This window comes from Hibiscus syriacus, unplaced genomic scaffold (genome assembly GCF_006381635.1).
Source record: "Hibiscus syriacus cultivar Baekdansim isolate YM2019G1 unplaced genomic scaffold, ASM638163v2 tig00110895_pilon, whole genome shotgun sequence".
NCBI lineage: Eukaryota > Viridiplantae > Streptophyta > Magnoliopsida > Malvales > Malvaceae > Hibiscus > Hibiscus syriacus.
Window position 1 is genome coordinate 4,861,886 of NW_024062903.1, and position 18,308 is coordinate 4,880,193.

General features: G+C 32.9%; 1 protein-coding gene and 1 pseudogene across 1 annotated transcript; one reads left to right on the forward strand and one right to left on the reverse strand.

Annotated features, from left to right (window-relative positions):
* Positions 1-776: 776 nt before the first annotated feature.
* LOC120145871 lies at positions 777-3,103 on the forward strand (annotated as a pseudogene).
* Positions 3,104-7,096: 3,993 nt separating this feature from the next.
* On the reverse strand, positions 7,097-11,999 carry LOC120145864 (TVP38/TMEM64 family membrane protein slr0305-like). Its single transcript, XM_039159587.1, has 9 exons — positions 11,693-11,999; positions 10,739-10,800; positions 10,358-10,412; positions 9,535-9,633; positions 9,255-9,341; positions 8,551-8,667; positions 8,325-8,417; positions 7,978-8,008; positions 7,097-7,448 (listed from the first exon to the last, which is right to left on the reverse strand). The coding sequence occupies exons 1-9, from the start codon at positions 11,786-11,788 to the stop codon at positions 7,264-7,266; spliced, it is 825 nt and encodes a 274-aa protein (XP_039015518.1). The 5' UTR covers positions 11,789-11,999; the 3' UTR covers positions 7,097-7,263.
* Between the last annotated feature and the right edge of the window lie 6,309 nt (positions 12,000-18,308).

Genomic DNA, 18,308 nt, shown 5'->3' on the forward strand with positions numbered 1-18,308 from the left:
ACTTTTTAAGAATGTTTTCAAATCAATCGAAGGTAAACAATTTGGATCGTGTTTTTACTTTTTGATTTAAACTTTTAATTTTCTTAATTAAATACAATTCAAAATTACGTAGTACCGAAAGAACAGTTCAATGGTGTTAACCCTTCCTTGACTGTAACCGACTCCCAAATCGAACACATCTTTAGTAAAACGCATATCAAGTAAGAAATAAGGTATCTGATCAATCCTTTTGTTTTAAAATAAATTATCGGTGTCAACTCTAATCTGTTTTATTCAAGTCGAAGCTCAATTTCGAACTTAACCGAAATACGATTCTGACAACCCTAAAAAGTAAATTTTGACATACGAAAGAAATCGTTATTGACCAGACTCGACTTTTTAAGATGATATTATTCAAATTTTAGAAAATCAAAACAAATTCATTGATGGGAGACGCATTTTTTTTTATCATCGATAAAAAATGACACTTTTACTCGTCACTACAACACCAACATAATATCCTAACATAAATCCAAACCACCATCATCTCCATGCTTTTTTTTCTATTTTTTAGAGCACAAACTGATGTTATACTATAATTTTATTAAATTAGTACGAGAAAGGAAACCAAGATAGAGTTAACTAGGACGCGTCTTTGGATTTGCCCTCGTATATATACATTAGAGAGAGCGGGGAAGAAATCTCTTTGGTTTCATAATCAATCTGTCAAAACCAAAGTTTTTCTTGTTTATTTGGTGAAGCCGGCGATATTTACAGTAGAAGTGCACCAGATCATTAAAGAACTTCGTCTTCTCTTTGATTTTAGAAACATATTCAGCAAGTAAATTGCAGGTTTGCAGCTGTTTCCTTTTTCTACTTTTTAATCGCTAATATTTTCACTGTTTTCTTTTCATTGATAAACTCAAGTTTCGTGCTTTGAGAAAAATTTTATCGGAATGGGCTATGTCGTCAAATTATAAGCCTTTATTGATTCTTGGGTGTTTCCATTAAAAAAGCATATTCCACTGTTCTGTTCTTCCTTGGTGGTGGAAAGAAAAGTTTTTTTTTCCTTTTTTTTTTTTTTGTTTTTTGCATTATTTTTGGCTAGGTTTTATTTGCAGATGCCAAAGAATGGAGGGAGCTTTGTTCCAGTGCATCAATGGCGTTTTGGGTTGGTAACAACTTTGGTTCTCGTTGGCATGGTGATAGTTTGGAGCATCGATGGCTGCACTATCAAGGACTTTATCCAATCATGGCAGTTTAAACAAGATTACATTATCTTCAAAGTGAACTCCTTGGCTAATATCAATCAAAGTTACCAAAATCCCTCACATTCCCTTCCAAATCTTACCTTAAATCCAACTTTAAAAACCTCCCATTCCCCCCTTTATAGTGTTAATTATTCCCTTGAAACCAAAAATGACACCCAGTCTGCCGATGAGAACTCAACGAAATCCAATGACTTGTCGAGTTTGAACTGGGTTTCAGCCGAGCTTGAGAACAACTTTACTGCAAATCTATTGAGTAGATGATTGGCTAAAGGAGGAGAGCCCTGTAAAGACTCTCAAACTATGGAAATCAAGATTCCTGGTTTGGACAAAGCGAAATCAGTCGAGCTATCAGCTGGTGAAATCCATGATTTCGTGTTTCAAGCTGTTGATGAATCTGGGAATGCTCGTTGTTTAGGTGGGGATTACTTTGAAGTTGATCTTTTTGGAGATTCATGGAAAAGGCCTCTGGTGAAAGATTTTGGCAATGGTTCTTACTTAGTTTCCCTTCAGGTTCATCCTGATTTTGCTGGTGATTATAATCTCACTGTTATTTTGCTTTTTAGAAATTTCCAAGTTCTTAAATTTCACCCGCAAGATTTGCATATGATACACAATTACGCCATATAGGGATTAGGTTCTTTAAAACTAGAGCTTAACTGCCCCAACTGCAAATTTGCCAAAAATCTGATTTCAATAGAGATGTTTGGTCTGGTAGATGGACTAGACATGGAAAGAATGATCATTGTCGAACTAGTAACGACGGCCGATATCAATGCGGCACCGGATTTTCCATGTCTCAATCCATGGTGCAATCGTTCATTAGGGCTTTTAGAGAGTAATGGATGGGTATATTCAAGCCATTGTTTGTTTCGGTTGGTTTCGGTTGATTCTGGTTGGGATTGCTTGAAGAACAGGTGGATTTTCTTCTGGGGTGATTTGAATCATGTCATACAATCAGGAACATGCTTAATTTTGTGTTAGGTTTGCCTGAGATCAAATCCGTGCCTAGAAGGTTTGATATGAACTTCTCAAACCCGAAAGATCGGTCTCCGACAGTTCAGATCACTAGCATTTTCAATGGTCATTGTAATGGAACACAGAATTACTTAGGTTTGGATTCTTTGAAAGATGAAGGCTTTCGGAGTTTGTTAAAGTACTTCTCAGAGGACACGGTCCCAGACACTATCATCATGAACTCAGGCTTGCATGATGGTGTTCACTGGTCGAGTATTCGATTATTTTTCTCAAGGGGCTGAGTATGCAGCATCGTTCTGGAAAGACATTCTGGAATCGGTGAGGCGGAGAGGGTTATCAGTGCCACAAGTTGTTTTCCGGTCCATCCTAGTAAGGTGGAAGCATTCAATGGAGTTGTTCTGGAGAAACTAAGGCAAGCTGGGCTAGTTTCGAGTGTGATTGATAACTTCGATATGACTTATTCATGGCACTACGATAATAGGTGCAACTATGGCTTTCATTACGGGAGGGCTCCCCTAAAGATGAAGTGGAGAGACGGTGAGATCGGACACCAGTATTTCGTCGATCTCATGTTATGTCATGTGCTGCTTAATGTTCTATGTGCAAGATAGTAGAGCCAGTGCTTGGAGGTTTGATGAGCGTTTTTCCGAGTGGAGATTCCCCAGGAAGTGGTCTCTGCAACACCATAGTCATCGAAACCACCGGACTGCAGGTAGCAGCGGCTTGAGTGGTGCTTGGAGGCTGATTTATGATTTATTTCGAGTCGAGTTGGCATTCAATATTTGTTTATTGATTTATTACCATATATAGTTGCTTCACTTGTAGATCATTAGAAGGGATTTTCATATATTGATTATCATATGGATTTTGCTTGTTGTCATTGCTCCTTTCAGGTTCACTTGTAGATCATTAGGATCCCTTGAGTTTGGCAGTCATCGATTAACTTATGGAATTTCAATCGTTGCTTCATTAGAAGCGGTTAAAGTGATCTCTAATTACAAGTTTGAATTCAACCTAACTCGTCGAATCGAACAACCTCAATGATTTAAAGGATGATTGTTATATCTAAAAGTCTCGAATTTGAGTATAACTATTTATGACGTAATAGAATGTTGATATAGTGCACTAAACCGATTGAGATGACACTCTCTTGACCGATTGTTTGACTCTCCTCTCACAGCTAGGGGTGTGCAAAATTACCCGACCCGGTTGACCCGACCCGCCGACCTAAAAAACATATAATTTTCTTCAAAAAATTACCCGGCCGGGTCGGGCCTGGGTCACAAAATCTAGTTTTTTCAGGTACCCGGTTACCCAGTTAGTTTTTGTTATATATATAAAATATAATGAATTATTTATATTATGGATTATTATATTTTGTATTTCGAACTTTTAAATTTTATGTTCGGATATTAAAGTATGTAATTCGAAGTTTCGAACATTTAAATTTGTGTATATTTTTTTAAAATTAATAATTTGAAAATAAAAAATAAAAAAAACCGGGTACCGGATAACCGATTACCGGGTACCCGTAACATCGGATCGGGACACGAGCCGAGAAATCATTGACCCGGACCGAAAATTCAGGTACCCAAATTTGCACACCTCTACCCGAAAATATATACACAATTTAAATGTTCGAAACTTCGAATTACATATTTTAATATCCGAACATAAAATTTAAAAGTTTAAAATACAAAATCTAATAATCCATAATATAAATAATTAATTATATATATAATATATAAATAAATAAAAACTAACCGGTACCCCGGAAAAACTAGATTTTGTGACCCAGACCGACCCGAAAAATGTCGGGCCGGGTACCCCGGGTAATTTTTTTAAGAAAATTACCCCGGCTTTTTTGTCCGGATCTGGTAATTTTGCACACCCTACTCACAGCTCCTTCTCTTTCCGGTCTGTAGTAAAAAACTCTTTGTTTTTCTCTATCTCTTCCCACGTGACTGCAACAATTCCAATTTATTCCTAGCCATCACAAGAATCTCTTAGTAACCAACCAACCAAAGTTAACAAGCATTAAAGCAGTAGCTGAATCACCCAGTCTTTCTTCCATCCCTCCCGTTTACACCTGCCCCAAACAAATATTAAATACCTCAATCTATTTCTATCTATTCTAACCTCACACACACACACCTGTTATCGGTGCATATGTTTTCGACGCATTCATAGCCAAATTTTGGACCATCGTTTCTGGATTCTTTGCATCTTTATGGTGCATGTAGCTCTTAATGCTTTAAAGGGTAAACTATGTATTTAGTCACTCACTTATTCACGCGATTTCGTTTTAGTCATCTAACTATATTTCTTTTCAAAATCATGCCTAACATTACATTTTGATAACCAATCGTTAAAAAATTAATGATAATGTTGACATGTCAACATAAGATGATATCACGTCATCTTGAAAAAATAAAAAAAAATTATCAAGTCAGTAGTTTTGTTTAATTTTCAACGGAGGGTGATCAAAATGAAAGAAAAACATAACTTTAGGTATGATTTTGAAAAAAAAATAATTGTATGATCAAAACGGAACCGTGAAAATAAGTGAGGGACTAAATGTAGTTTATCCTATTTTAAAATATTATCCGATCTCTCTGATTTACGGAGTCATCATCATGAACATTGAACCTCACAGCAACAGTCTTAACATTGATTTCAACTGTCAATTGGCAGGGAATGATGATCATGACGTTAAGAGCTTCATTATCATGGTTGCGCCCTCCACCGTGCACCGACGAAGAACTAAATTACGACCAATGCATACCCTACAATAACTCCCAACTCAACATTTTGATGGCCAGCTTATGCTGGTTATCCATTGGAATCAAACCCTTCGTGTTCATCAATATTTCGATTTAACGACCGAAGAAGGCCAAAAAGGAAACAACAGTCTATAGTACACCACTCAAACAATCATCTTGATGATCACTTAAACTATTGTGGTCTATATCCAAAATGATATTAGCTAAGCGTTAGAGTTTGGGATCCCAACGCTTTCTCTCTTGTTTTGTTCTTCATTGGAACAAAAATTTACGTGTACATAAAGCCCCAAGAAAGTACTTTCATCGCTGTCGCACAATTTTCCATCGCTGCTTACAAAACATTTAAAATATTTTGTGTAGGACAATTGATGAACATATATCTGTAGGCTGAGATAAATTTGTTTTTCTAAGATGTTTCATTTTTTACTCTGTAAACAATCTAATTTATTTTTGAGCTCTACAAGAGTTTCAATATAAATTATAATTATGAGAAATTCTGATTCCAATCCTTTTATAAAAACACATGGATAAATCATATCATTTGCATACCATTCTTTCAACAAATATTTACCAACACAATTGTATCACTTTTGTTTAGATTGTTTTAAACTTTCATAAAAAAATCTTTAATATGATTAAACAACTCTTTTTTTTATAAAAATTCAATGAAAAACTTGTGAATTTTTCTCAATCTATTATCTTCTCTACAATATATCTGACTTCTTTCTCAATTTCTCAAGTATTCCACGGTTGGATCGTGACACTTGGTATCTATAGCCGGTTTTAACATCTATCCAAGCAAGCTAGGAAGACCAAAGAAGGTACAAACCATGGCAGAAAATGCAAACCTTACTGCTTTTCAAAAACAAGTAGACAACATCAAAAACAAAATGGAGCAACAGTAGAGGAAAAAATGAATAGCATCGAATCTTGGGCAGTAGAAACTCAACCCAACATGAAAAGGATTTTAAAGCTATTGACTAAGAAAGAAAAAGGACATGAGCAACAATGAGAGATTGTTAAGTCTTCACAATATGATCAGCTTGAAATGCATCAAAAGAAACCCACTCAAGTCACCATAATACATGAACATGAGAGCTTCTCTTACAATCTAGAGGCTTCAGGTCTTTTAGCATCTACACCCCCTATAGAAGAAAAAGTGAAGGAAACTCTTGAAGAAGGTCTAGAAATCTCCATCAATGCTTTGACCGGTAGCATTGGTCATAATACTTTGAGAATACAAGGTTTGATCAAGGGTAAGCCATTGAACATCCTTGTTAACAGTGACAGTACACAGTTTCGTAACAGAGGCATGAGCTAAGGAAGGAGTGGAAGTGATCCCAACCAACCCCTTGACTATTACTGTTGCTAATTGAGAAAAACTATACAACACTGCTAAGAGCAGGTAATTGATGTGAAAGATGCAGGGGCACCGATTTGATCATGATTTTAGGGTTCTTCAAAGAGGGAGTGACATGGTTTTTGGAGTAAATTGGATGAAAAAATACAATACTATTGTACTGGATTTAAATGAAATGACATTCAATTCTCAAAAGAAGAGAAAAAATATAGTGCTACAAGGAGGAAGGAGAACTTCAAAAATTTAAACTAATTTCCAGTGACAAGATGCAGAGAATGGCAGAGAAAGATGCTGAACTAGTAGGAGAAATATATCTATTGAAGGTAAGTAAATGAATCTCGAAGTTGATTTGTGATACTTTACAAATTTACAAATGAACTATATTTTTAACTTCTAGTTCAAATTACTTTGTACAATTATTCTATTTAATATCTGTTTCATACAACTTATTGTTCTCTACTCTAATATTAGAAAAAGTTCTGTCATAAAAAGGATAGTAGACAAGTCATACTATAAATAAATCTCTAATTAATGTTCAGAATATTCTATAATAAAATAAGACTCGTACCCAATATTTCCAACTTCATTTAAATTCCATACTCGGACGTAACTGTAGAGATATTAAAGTTCATGAAATACCCAACAATCATACAGGAGTAGAGGACGTAACACAAGTAAATAAAGCACATGCAGTGCAAGAAATTGAGAAAGAGCGATCTCTAAACCCAGCATACTCTCAATATGTCAATTGCTTCGTTGATTTTCATTCAGCAACCTAAACTTAAATGGCTTATTCTCAATATAATCAACTCTATGGAAAACTAAACCAACTGGAAAATTAATGTGAACAACAGCATATAAAGAAGGGGGAGAAGAATTTACAAGTAATGCCGCTTCATTTTTCATGAGAATCGTCGATGGCATCTATCTTAATTATAAGAGGCTGGTGGAGATTTCCGGGTGCTTCACCCACAATAGGTAACGTCGGTGAGCCTACAATGCTATCAACATCCTCATTTTCCGCCAAGGCTTTATCTAGAGCCGATTTGGCAACTTTAGTCACACAAATCATTAAAACCACTGCATAAAAAAGAACACTCAAGTCAAAAAATTCTGAACTGTAAAAACACAGGTTATTGTGCAATTACATAATTGCATTTTTGTGTAAGTTCTGAGTATTTTATTGACAACCATTTGTTCTAGAATTTAAAGCATTAACAAAATAAAGGTGAGGAAATCATTTTCATAGGAATCATCTAGCAGATCCTATATTTCTTTATCTATGTTACTAGGATTCATTTCCACAATTTTTTTGTATGACATGAGCGCTAATAAATATCCTCCAAATCCATTAAAAACTTATAAACAAATTTCTGAACACATGCTGTATCTGACACACATGAAAACAGAGAATTACGGCTTAAAAGTATTATTAGGGGTGGTGAAGGTTTTGTATTCTAAAAAATAGATACAAATTATGGCTTAAAAGTATTATTAGGGGTGGTGAAAGTTTTGTATTCTAAAAAATAGATGCATTGCAAGGGGGAAAGGAGAAAAATTAGAGAGATAGAGATGCAAAATTTCATATATTCAGTGCTTTGCAGCTTACCAGACACAGAAAGGCCCATTATAAGAAATGCCTGCATTCATAAAGCAAACATGGGTTGTAAGAACACAAGACCGAATTAAGATGAAGTACAAAAAGCATGTTTGTTGTCCTAATTAGGATTGCCAAATGTAAAAAAAAAACATGCACCCCAGGTTTCAGTTTGTGCTCCTTTGTCAGTCACAGTAAAAGAATCTTACAGAAAATAACTAGAAGTAAATAGTTAAGTACATTTTCCTGGCCTAAAGGGGCCACAAGTAAAGCATACCTCAGCAAACTACATAATGGGGCCAACAACTTAAACTACAAATAGATAAACAATTGGTCATATGAAGAATAACAAAAGTTACCCAACGTGCAGTTGAAAACTCATTCCATCCATGTGTCACATCAGAAAGATCCTTAAGAGTTGTTCCGACATAAACTAAAACAAGGGTTATTGGCTGTAACAAACACCATTCTCAGTGTTAAATCCGAAGCATGACAAAACCACAAAAAAGGGAAACACGCATAAATAGCAAGCTGAAATTTTTGGAAAGAATAAGCAGTAGGTGATAGTAATTGAGATGCAGATACCATCATTCCTAACCAGGAGGCCAACATGTATTCTAGAACTGGAACGGGAGTCACTGACAACAGATAATTCATCATGTTGAATGGGAGCAAGGGTACAAGTCGAAGCAGCAAAACAATCTGTCCAAGAACAGAAGAAAATTTAGAAATCTGACAGTATTTCAATCAATAAATAAAGCTATTCCCTTTTTTATCTTCAATAGTGATTATCCATTTTCTAAAAAAACCATCAATTGATATAAACTAACATGATGTGTTGCCACCAATCCATCAGGCAAACTATAAATAGTAGTTTCCATTTTTCTTTTTTGGGGGTGAAGTGGACATTGCAAGGAGGGATTTCATGTTAAAAGAACAAAAATGCACGAATGTAGCATGAGAAAGATACCCACAAGGAGAAATAACAAGCAACATTTTATCGAGATAATCCAAAACATCATTTTCTGAAAGCCTGAAAAGACACTTTTCTTCTATTAAATCAATGTTCTTCGAACTTATCGAACTTAGGAAGAACAGAAATTTTGTTTTTTTCACTATTTGGATAATAGCATTAACATTAAATCGAGGTACAATCGCATTTATTAACCCATGCTGATGCATTCAGTTAAGCATGATTTAAGGCAAAGCTTATCAAATAACTTCAATTTAATAAAGAGTTAGAGATAGAACCAGTAAGTCATCCTTTAGAAAATAACAAGACTACAAACCTTAAAGCCAGATCTCCTTATTGCAATTGCTACTGACCGGAACTGAGGATAATCTTTTAACTTAGAAACAACAAATGTTCTCCCAATCTGTATAAGAACAATAAATAAGATGAAAATTGAAAGAGAGGCGATAGAAATAAATATGAAATTGAACTAAATACAAAGCAAGTGACAAGGTTTAGTAAAAACCAATATCCAACATATCAATAAGTTGCTTTTTTTCCATGGATGGTAAAGTAATAAGACAATAAAAAAATTCATCACAAATCAGTTAACATACTGTTCTGCCAAGAAGGAATGCCGCTCCTGCACCAAGAGTTGCACCAATAGAATCTGCAACGAAGCCCACAGGCAGTCCAAAAAGATAGCCACCACCAAGCTGAAAAATGAAACACAGTACTTGGTCGATTTAAATTTTATTCATTTCTCATTTGATTTCTGGAAGGAGGTTTCAATCTACAACTTTACATGATGAGTAAAATATACAACATAAATAACAAATTTAAGAAAACAGGTTGCAGAAAAATAAGAAAAAAGAAGTTAAAAGATCGTAGGGATAGTTTAATGTCATATTAACTGTAAGAATGCTAGTCAATCATACTTTAGTGTTCTCTGGTAAATGAAAAACAAAATTCTGGGTTAAAGTGGTTTGTTTAAGCTTTAATTTTCCGGTAGGCAGCATAGAATTTAACCAAAACGTGTCAATTTAACAAGATCCACAATTTACCATATCATTATTCTAGATGTTTGAGCATGTCCAGATCCAGATACTTATAGAGCTACTAAATCGTCTATAGAAACTAATTCTAAGTTCATTAACAGGTAATTAAAACAGCCATGTATAGTAAATAATCTGCATCAAGAATTGAATGGATTTTACTTCCATAATAGTAGACAATAGTAGGGAATGGACATCATCCCTACTCTACAAAAAACAACCGCTAAGAATGAATGCAAGAATCAGGATCGTTACTCCATATCACACAAGGAGAGAAACACCAATGATAAGTTAAAATATCATGAACAAGAAAGAAATCCATGATGACACAAAATGCTAACAATTTGGCTGCAATGAAGATTCAGTATAGGAGTTTAAAGCTTACAGTAAGCACTGAAGCTGGAACCGCCAAGACTGTCAAAGGAATATAAGCAACAGCCCTGCAAATCAACAAAGAACTCTGAAGTTGAAAGGTAACAAATTCCAATACTTCAGAATTAAGTTATCCAAGGCTAATCAATTCACTAGAAAACTAGGCAGTTATCAACACCAAAGCTTCAAATTTAGAGGTATACTACATAACAATGAGGCTAAGATTAATACTCATTGAGGGGCATTCTATGTCCTGTCTTGACGGCAATGAACAATTTATATCATGTTTATTAGATGGACACGCTACCAAATCAAATGCAATGCATTAAGTAAACAAAATAACAGATGTTAATGGAAGCTAAAAGAAATTACTAGAGGATTTCAAGTGACTTACAGCACAAGTGGACCCCAAGGTCCAAGATCCTTGTCAACCCATAACAAAAAATCCTTCAGAATCTGCAAGAAAACTTGCGTTCATCGACAAAAAGAATCTACCAAAAAAACAACTGGGTAACTATACTAACAGTTAATAATTGGAAAGCTAAGGAGAACCGGAATCCTTAAGAATGATATGAGGCGTTTTATAGTTTAAGTAAACCTGGTCGTTTAAGTAAGTTTTGTCATTATGAATACGTTTTCGTTTTGCTGTGTTTTATGTTTAGCTTGAATGCAGCGTTTTGGCTTAGGGCTAAATGCTGAGTTGAGGGTTTGTGCAAAAACAATTTTGAGTTCAAAAAAAATCTCAGCCGTTCTACTCTCCTTCTCTTGATCTTATGGATTTTCTTGTGATTTCAAATTTGAGCGTGCAACAAAGAATTCATGATCATGACCCTACTTAATTTTGTATTTCTCCTCATAAATATTGTCTTATATTTACTCTAACTTTGCAATTGGTATTGGTTTCAGAAGTGGAATGCAGTTAGATAAATGCATGAGTTCAAAAGTAGAGGCTTGGTTGCAAATTAATCCTGAAACCTATGAACAAAATCACAAATTTGCACTTATAACAACATACCCTGTAGTTCATGAATAGGAAGTGATATATACAGACAGAACCAACAATGCGCCACATAGGTAGTTCATTGGAGTAGAAAACACCAACACATTCAAATCTTAATCAATACAAACACCCAAAAAAATCCAGTGAACCTCAAAAAAGAAAGAACAAGATTAATCGGATAAAAAACCCCCCAAAAAATTAGCAAATAAATCTAATTATCAATCCAAAAGAGAAAAACAAGAAATACCCAGATCAGAAAACCAAAAGAAAAAAGAAAAATTAAGAATAATGAGTAGAAAATAAATTCACCCAGATGAAGAAAACATGTAACAGATAGAAAAAGCAAACCTTTTCAACAGGGAGGGTAAAACAAGCAAAAACAGTAGCAGCAAGAAGAAGAAGAAGAAGAGTGATCCTGAGAGAGGAGCCCCAGGAGAAAGCCATTGACAACCTACGACGCCAAGGCCTACACTCTTGGTTGTTGCTGTTAAAATCGAAGATCTCTGGTTTAAACGATGAACGAGCTCTCAATCCTTCAATGGTTGCCAGATTTTGGGAAGTTGAAGGAAAGCGAAAAAGGAAAGGAAAAAAGATGTGGGATCTTCTGACTTTGTGCTTGGTTTCTTCCTATAGCGGTTTTAGCCTAACAAACACTCTTGTGATTTTTTTAGTATTTGTCTTATTGCTTTTATTTCGATTGCTTATGGGTTTTTTTTTAAATATATATATATATTATTTAATGATCCTTTTTTATCTTGTCATCCATTATCTATTAAGGGTACGTTTAGTTCACGGAATGTAAGATTATCAGTGGGAATAAAATATTACCAGGGAATATGATTACTGAGAATGTTGTATTTTGTGTTTGGTTGGTTTAGCAGTAATGTAAGATTATCGTATTTGATTAAAGGAATAAAAGATTATTAAAATGTATATTTGACCAAATTGTCCTTATTATATAATTGTATAATATTACAAGTTGTAAAATATTTATATATTTTCTTTAACAAATTAAATTCATAATATTTATATAATTTTTTTATAAAATTAAAAATATAAAAAAGGTTTAATGAAATGTTAAATTTTTATTTTAACCCTGAACTTCATATAAAATTTTAATTATAGACTTTTTTGTAAATCTAAAATAATTTAAGGATAAATTTATAATTTAACCTTCATAGAATTTTTATTATTCAATGACAGAAGAATGATATTTTTGAAAAAAAATAAAAAAATTAAGGGCATTTTAGTACAAAACGCCGGTAATGTTACAATACCTAAGGGAATAGAGGTAATGACATTCTCAGTAATATACCCCAAAAAATCTACTATTGGTAATAAAACATTACCGGGAATGACATTTCCAGCCAAACCAAACGGGAGAATGTGGATTCCATTCCCGGGGGAATCTCACATTCCCCATCCAAACGCCTAACAATTAAATAAATTTATTTTAATTTTGTATATCATATATATATATATATATATAGTAAGATTAAATATTTTTAAAATCATATTTATTGTACATTCTATCAAAATATATGTAGTAATCGTCCCTCGGGTGGGTCCGAAATCGGGTTTCGACTTAAATGAAACATGTTGGAGCCGTCACCGATCATTTATTTAATTAATTAGGTTGATCGGACACCTTAATTTATCATCTTACCCGATCTGCGTTTTATCATAAATATGTAGGATTCGGGAGTCGATTACAGTCAATGAAAGATTAGCACCCTTGTACTGCCCTTTCAGTACCAATTTAATTTCTCAGTTGTCTTAATTGTGAAAATTAAAAGTTAAATTAAAATTTAAATATTCGATTCGAATTACTTACCTTTAATTGATAAAAATTGCCCCTAAAAAGTCACAAAACGTTAGATTATAAAATAAAATAAATATTCAATAAATCAAAGAAGGAAAAAAGTTAAATTAAGAAATTAACAAAAAAAAATGTTAAAAGAGAAAAATAAAATAAAATGAAGAAAGTATTAAATTTTAAAATAAATAAAATAATATATATATATATATATAATATTAAAAGGAAGAAAAATACATTAAAAATGAAATATATAAACAAATGAAGAACATGTCAAAATTGAAAGAGAATAAAAAAGAAATAAATAAAAAATTAAAGGATCAAAATTGGGGGGTTAAATTGCAAAAATGGGAAATATAATCAAGGATTAAATCGAAATAATTCAAAATTCAAGGGCCAATTTATAATAGGTGACTAAAATGAATTATACATTAAAGTATTAGGGACTGCAAAAATAATTTAACTATCTTGTAATTACACCAAGGTCCCCCTAAAAATACCCCTTAAAACCCAAAAAATCTCCCCCTCTTCAAAAACCTCTCAACCCAAGCCCCCAATCGGCCAAAGGCCGACCACCACTCTAGCCCTACACCGCCGCCACTCCGAACCGAATACACCAAAACGCTCTCCTCGATTCGTTAGTCACGAAATCAAAGCCTATTTGTCCTAAAAAGGACCCTATAAGCGTAGATCTAAGTTGGAAACCTCGAATTTTACCTTTCCTAATGATAACCTTTTGACTATCAGCGACCGTCCCTACCCCCGAGCATGATCAAAGCTTCTCATTCGTTGTTTGTGTGATTTTCCTTGAGGTTTTGCGAGTGATTTTTGTGTTTTTTGTCTGTGTTTGCCTTGTTTTTGTTGTGTATTATTTCGATGGGTTCTCCGGTGTTTATATTAGTCTCAAAGGGATTTTTTTTCCCCTTGAATCTTAGTGGCTCGATCTAGGTTTAATAGGGATTTTCTGTTTTGGGTTGATGGAATGTATTTGTTCCGTATTTGCTCCGATCTTTGGTGTTTATGGAACATGTTTGTTTCGTAGTTTTGCGATTTTCCAATTTCAGGTGCCGAAGATATCGACCGATTGGTAACTTTGCTAGCCCGTGGCCTCCATGCGCTGTTGAAATAGTGACCTGATGTGTTTTTAGTCGTTGGATCTAAAAGCCTGACCCAACGACCTTGGTTGATTGCGGTGTCGATGCTAAGTGTAAAACCCTAATCCGTTGGGCCTCCAGGTTTGCTTGTTGGGTCAGGCTGGTATTACTCGGTTGTGCTTCATTTTGGACCCGAATGGACCTTTAGACTCTTTATTGGACTTGGACCTAAACCAAAGTGAAAATAAAATAAATAAAATAAAAAGAAATATAAAATATATGTATTAAAGCGATATAATGTAACACCCATAACCCGTATAATTATACCTATACAGATTATAGATGTCACCTGAATTTCTAAAAACATTTTCCAATTCAAAAGTGATTGAAAAATTATTTTCTTAAAATAGTACTGATAATATAAAAATATCATATCATATCAAATTATCACATACTATTTAAAACATATATTAATATGGATTTATGCTATCCATATTGAAACAGAGTAAAACAATTTAGTTTAATTTAGTTATTTCAAACCAGTTGCAAAATAATTTAACAGAGCAACTAGGACATTGATAAGTACATGCCACTAACAAAGTCAAAATTTCATCATAGGATGTCTTATTGATACTATAGTATATTCATTGATGCTTGGAGTGCTCTGTACTCTTTACTCTACTCTTGGCTTTTTACCTACGTGTGAAAATTATCACATGCTAAGTATATACTTAGTGAGGCAATTAAAAACAATAAACAGTGCAATACAACTCATGCATGAAATTTAATGTCATAAACAAATGTCATAAGATCATGTTACCTGCATATCCAATATTTTACCATGATCAAAATAATATAACTGAATATAAAATTTCTTACCAATATACTTTCCATTTATCCCATAAGCTCGTAAGATAACCCAAAGTATAACTATATGAGAACCCCGATATAGGAGTCAAATATTGCACCGCAGTGTTAAGGTTATGCTTTGCTCACCTAATAATGCACCGTAGTGCTGAGGTTGGGCTTTACCCACCTTGTACACCGTAGTGTTTTGTATCGTGTCTTCGCTAGACATTTTGAGGCATGCACTATGTGCCTTCTCTAGACACTCTAGTGCTACCTATTATGCAGCTGCTAGACTTTATGACATTACATTAATACCACTAATCCTCAATAACATACTTGGGCATATAGTCTATTTTATTTGATCCATCCATGGCAAAGTATATTATCATAATTTAACAATGAGGCAGTTCATACCCAAAATAACATTCATGGTAAAATATCACATTATTCATGATTAATGCATTATAATTTCACACTATGACATATCAATGTCATATCGAAGTTATAAAAATGACATAATATCATGCTTGTATAAACAAGGTCGACTTATCGCAAGTTTTCCTGATGATGTATAAAACATTTATGTACATGATGTATAAAACATCTATGTACAATGTCATGCATGTTTTGCACTCACCTTGACACTTTATATATTCCAAAATATATGCCTCAATATGATCCACAATAAACCCTTTTATACTTGACTTGCTTCGATCACAAATCAATCACGATCTGTATAAATCACAATTTCATAACGATACATATGTTAGTATTGTACCAACATAAACACATCCCATAACAACTCCATAATATACTTGAAACTCATTTTCTACCAAATATTTAAGGGTAAAATATAGTAATGGTCACTGAACTTTTCTAAAGCTTTCATTTAGATCCCCCAACTTTTAAAACTTACAATATAATCCCCCAACATTTAGTCCGTTTGCAATATGGTCCCTCAACATTTAGTTCGTTTGAAATGTGGTCCTTGATGTAACTGTTGGGGGACCATATTGCAAACGGACTAAATATTGGGGGACTGTATTAAAAGTTTTAAAAGTTGGGGGACCTAAATGAAAGCTATAGAAAAGTTCAGTGACCATTACTATACTTTACCCTAAATTTATTCTTTCCGTTTTTTTTTTTTTCTCTCGACAAGCCCTTGTATTTTGGAGGTTTTTCACTTATGTATCAATTTAACTATGACTTTACGAAAATAGAAATTTAGTCTCTTTATTTTAATTTGTTAGAATCTGATCTTTGTATTTTATAGATTATTGCGTGATTTTTTTATTAATTTCATAGATATATAAACTATAGATTTCGAATCACCGATTTAACAACAAAGTTTACAATTTTAATCAATTAAACTATTTTTTTTTTGGTTTTTGTAAAATGAAGTAACAAAATTCTAATAAATGAAAATATATAAAATAATTTTCTAATTTTTATAAAGATAGAAACTAGTAATGCAGAAAATGGTTTCTTCTTTAGAAACAAATTAAACGAGAAATGGAAGTACAAAGTTAAGTTTAGGGTGTTGTGGGTAATTAGAGTAATTTATAATTTTAATTGTTTGAAAATCCACTTTTTTTTAAAACAAAAAAAAATATCCAAACTCCAAAACCTCTCATAAGTGATTTGTTCCTTTCAAATTATGCATGTTGGAATGCAAGTTTTAGTGAGTTATGTTTAATTCTTTTCATTGAATGAGATCCATCATAAAGGTGGTTGCATCAGTACTATTTTATACACTTGGCTAATGCTAATTAACAAAATTAGAAATAAATCATTTTGTTATCTATATCTATCTATATTAACTTAATAATTCATAATTGAAGCTCAAAGAGTGGTCTCAGTGGACAAAGCGTAATGCATTCCTTCTATGTGATCTAAGTTTAAACAGTATTTATCTGTGTGATATGTGTGAGCTAATTCAAGAAAAAAACAATACAAATATTATCATGAAACAATAAAAAATTTCATAATTGAGTTTTCTCACATAGATCTCTTCTATTGGTTAAAATTAATAAATTTAATCAGATATCAAATATCAACTCAGTGTGTGAAATAAAAAAATAAAAAATATACAATAGATATATATATATAAATTTTAAAATATTTTTTAGTTTAACTACAACTTTTGATTTTGGTCAACTAATTCAAATTAAATAATGTAGAGGTATATTATAGAATGATTTTTCTAATTTTATTTATAACGTTGAGACTCGAACTCTTTCTGTTATTTAAAAAAATTTAATATATTATCTTATTAAATTAACTAATTATTAGTTAAAAACAATTTTCTTAACTATTTTCTCTGTTTGCAATCACTTTGAAACTTTTTTACGTGTAATATATACATTTTGATGTAATATATAAAAATGAAGTAAATAGTTATTGCGGTTAGTTAAACAGGGAAATATTAATTAATATAATTAGTGATGATTAAATAAAAAGGAATGAATTGTGAAAAGAATAGGGTGAAGGCTCAGTGTAGAAGAAGGAAGGATATGATTCAAAATGGAAAAAGTTGAAGAAAGGGGTCAATACAAATGTGTTTGTTTCTTTAATTAATTTATATAAATGGGTCCATCAAGCATGGAAAACAAAACTAAAAATCCCAATTGCAATATCAAAAGAGAATGATTCAACAACTTCAAGGTGCAGGCCGATGAACTAAATTCCATTAAGTGTATCTCTATTATTTCAAAATAAATTATACAAATTAACTTAATGCAATGAAAAAATTATATATCTATTTTTATTTTAAAAAAATACTCTATTAAAATTTTAGACCTTATTTTCTAATTTTTATATATCATGAATACCTTTGCTTAATGTCTACTTTTGGTTGGTTAGCAGCCCAAGAGTCAATTATATAAAATTGAAGTCGCACGCAATCCTGCATTCACAACACCCAATTTGTTTTATAGTAATACTTAGGGTAAAGTATAGTAATGGGCACGGAACATTTCTAAAACTTTTATTTAGGTCCCTCAACTTTTAAAACTTGCAATATAATCCCTTAATATTTAGTCCGTTTGCAATATGGTCCCTCAACATTTAGTCCGTTTGTAATATGATCCCCGACGTAACTGTTGGGGGACCATATTGCAAACGTACTAAATGTTGGGGGACTGTACTATAAGTTTTAAAAGTTGAGGGACCTAAATGAAAGCTTTAAAAAAGTTCAGTGACCATT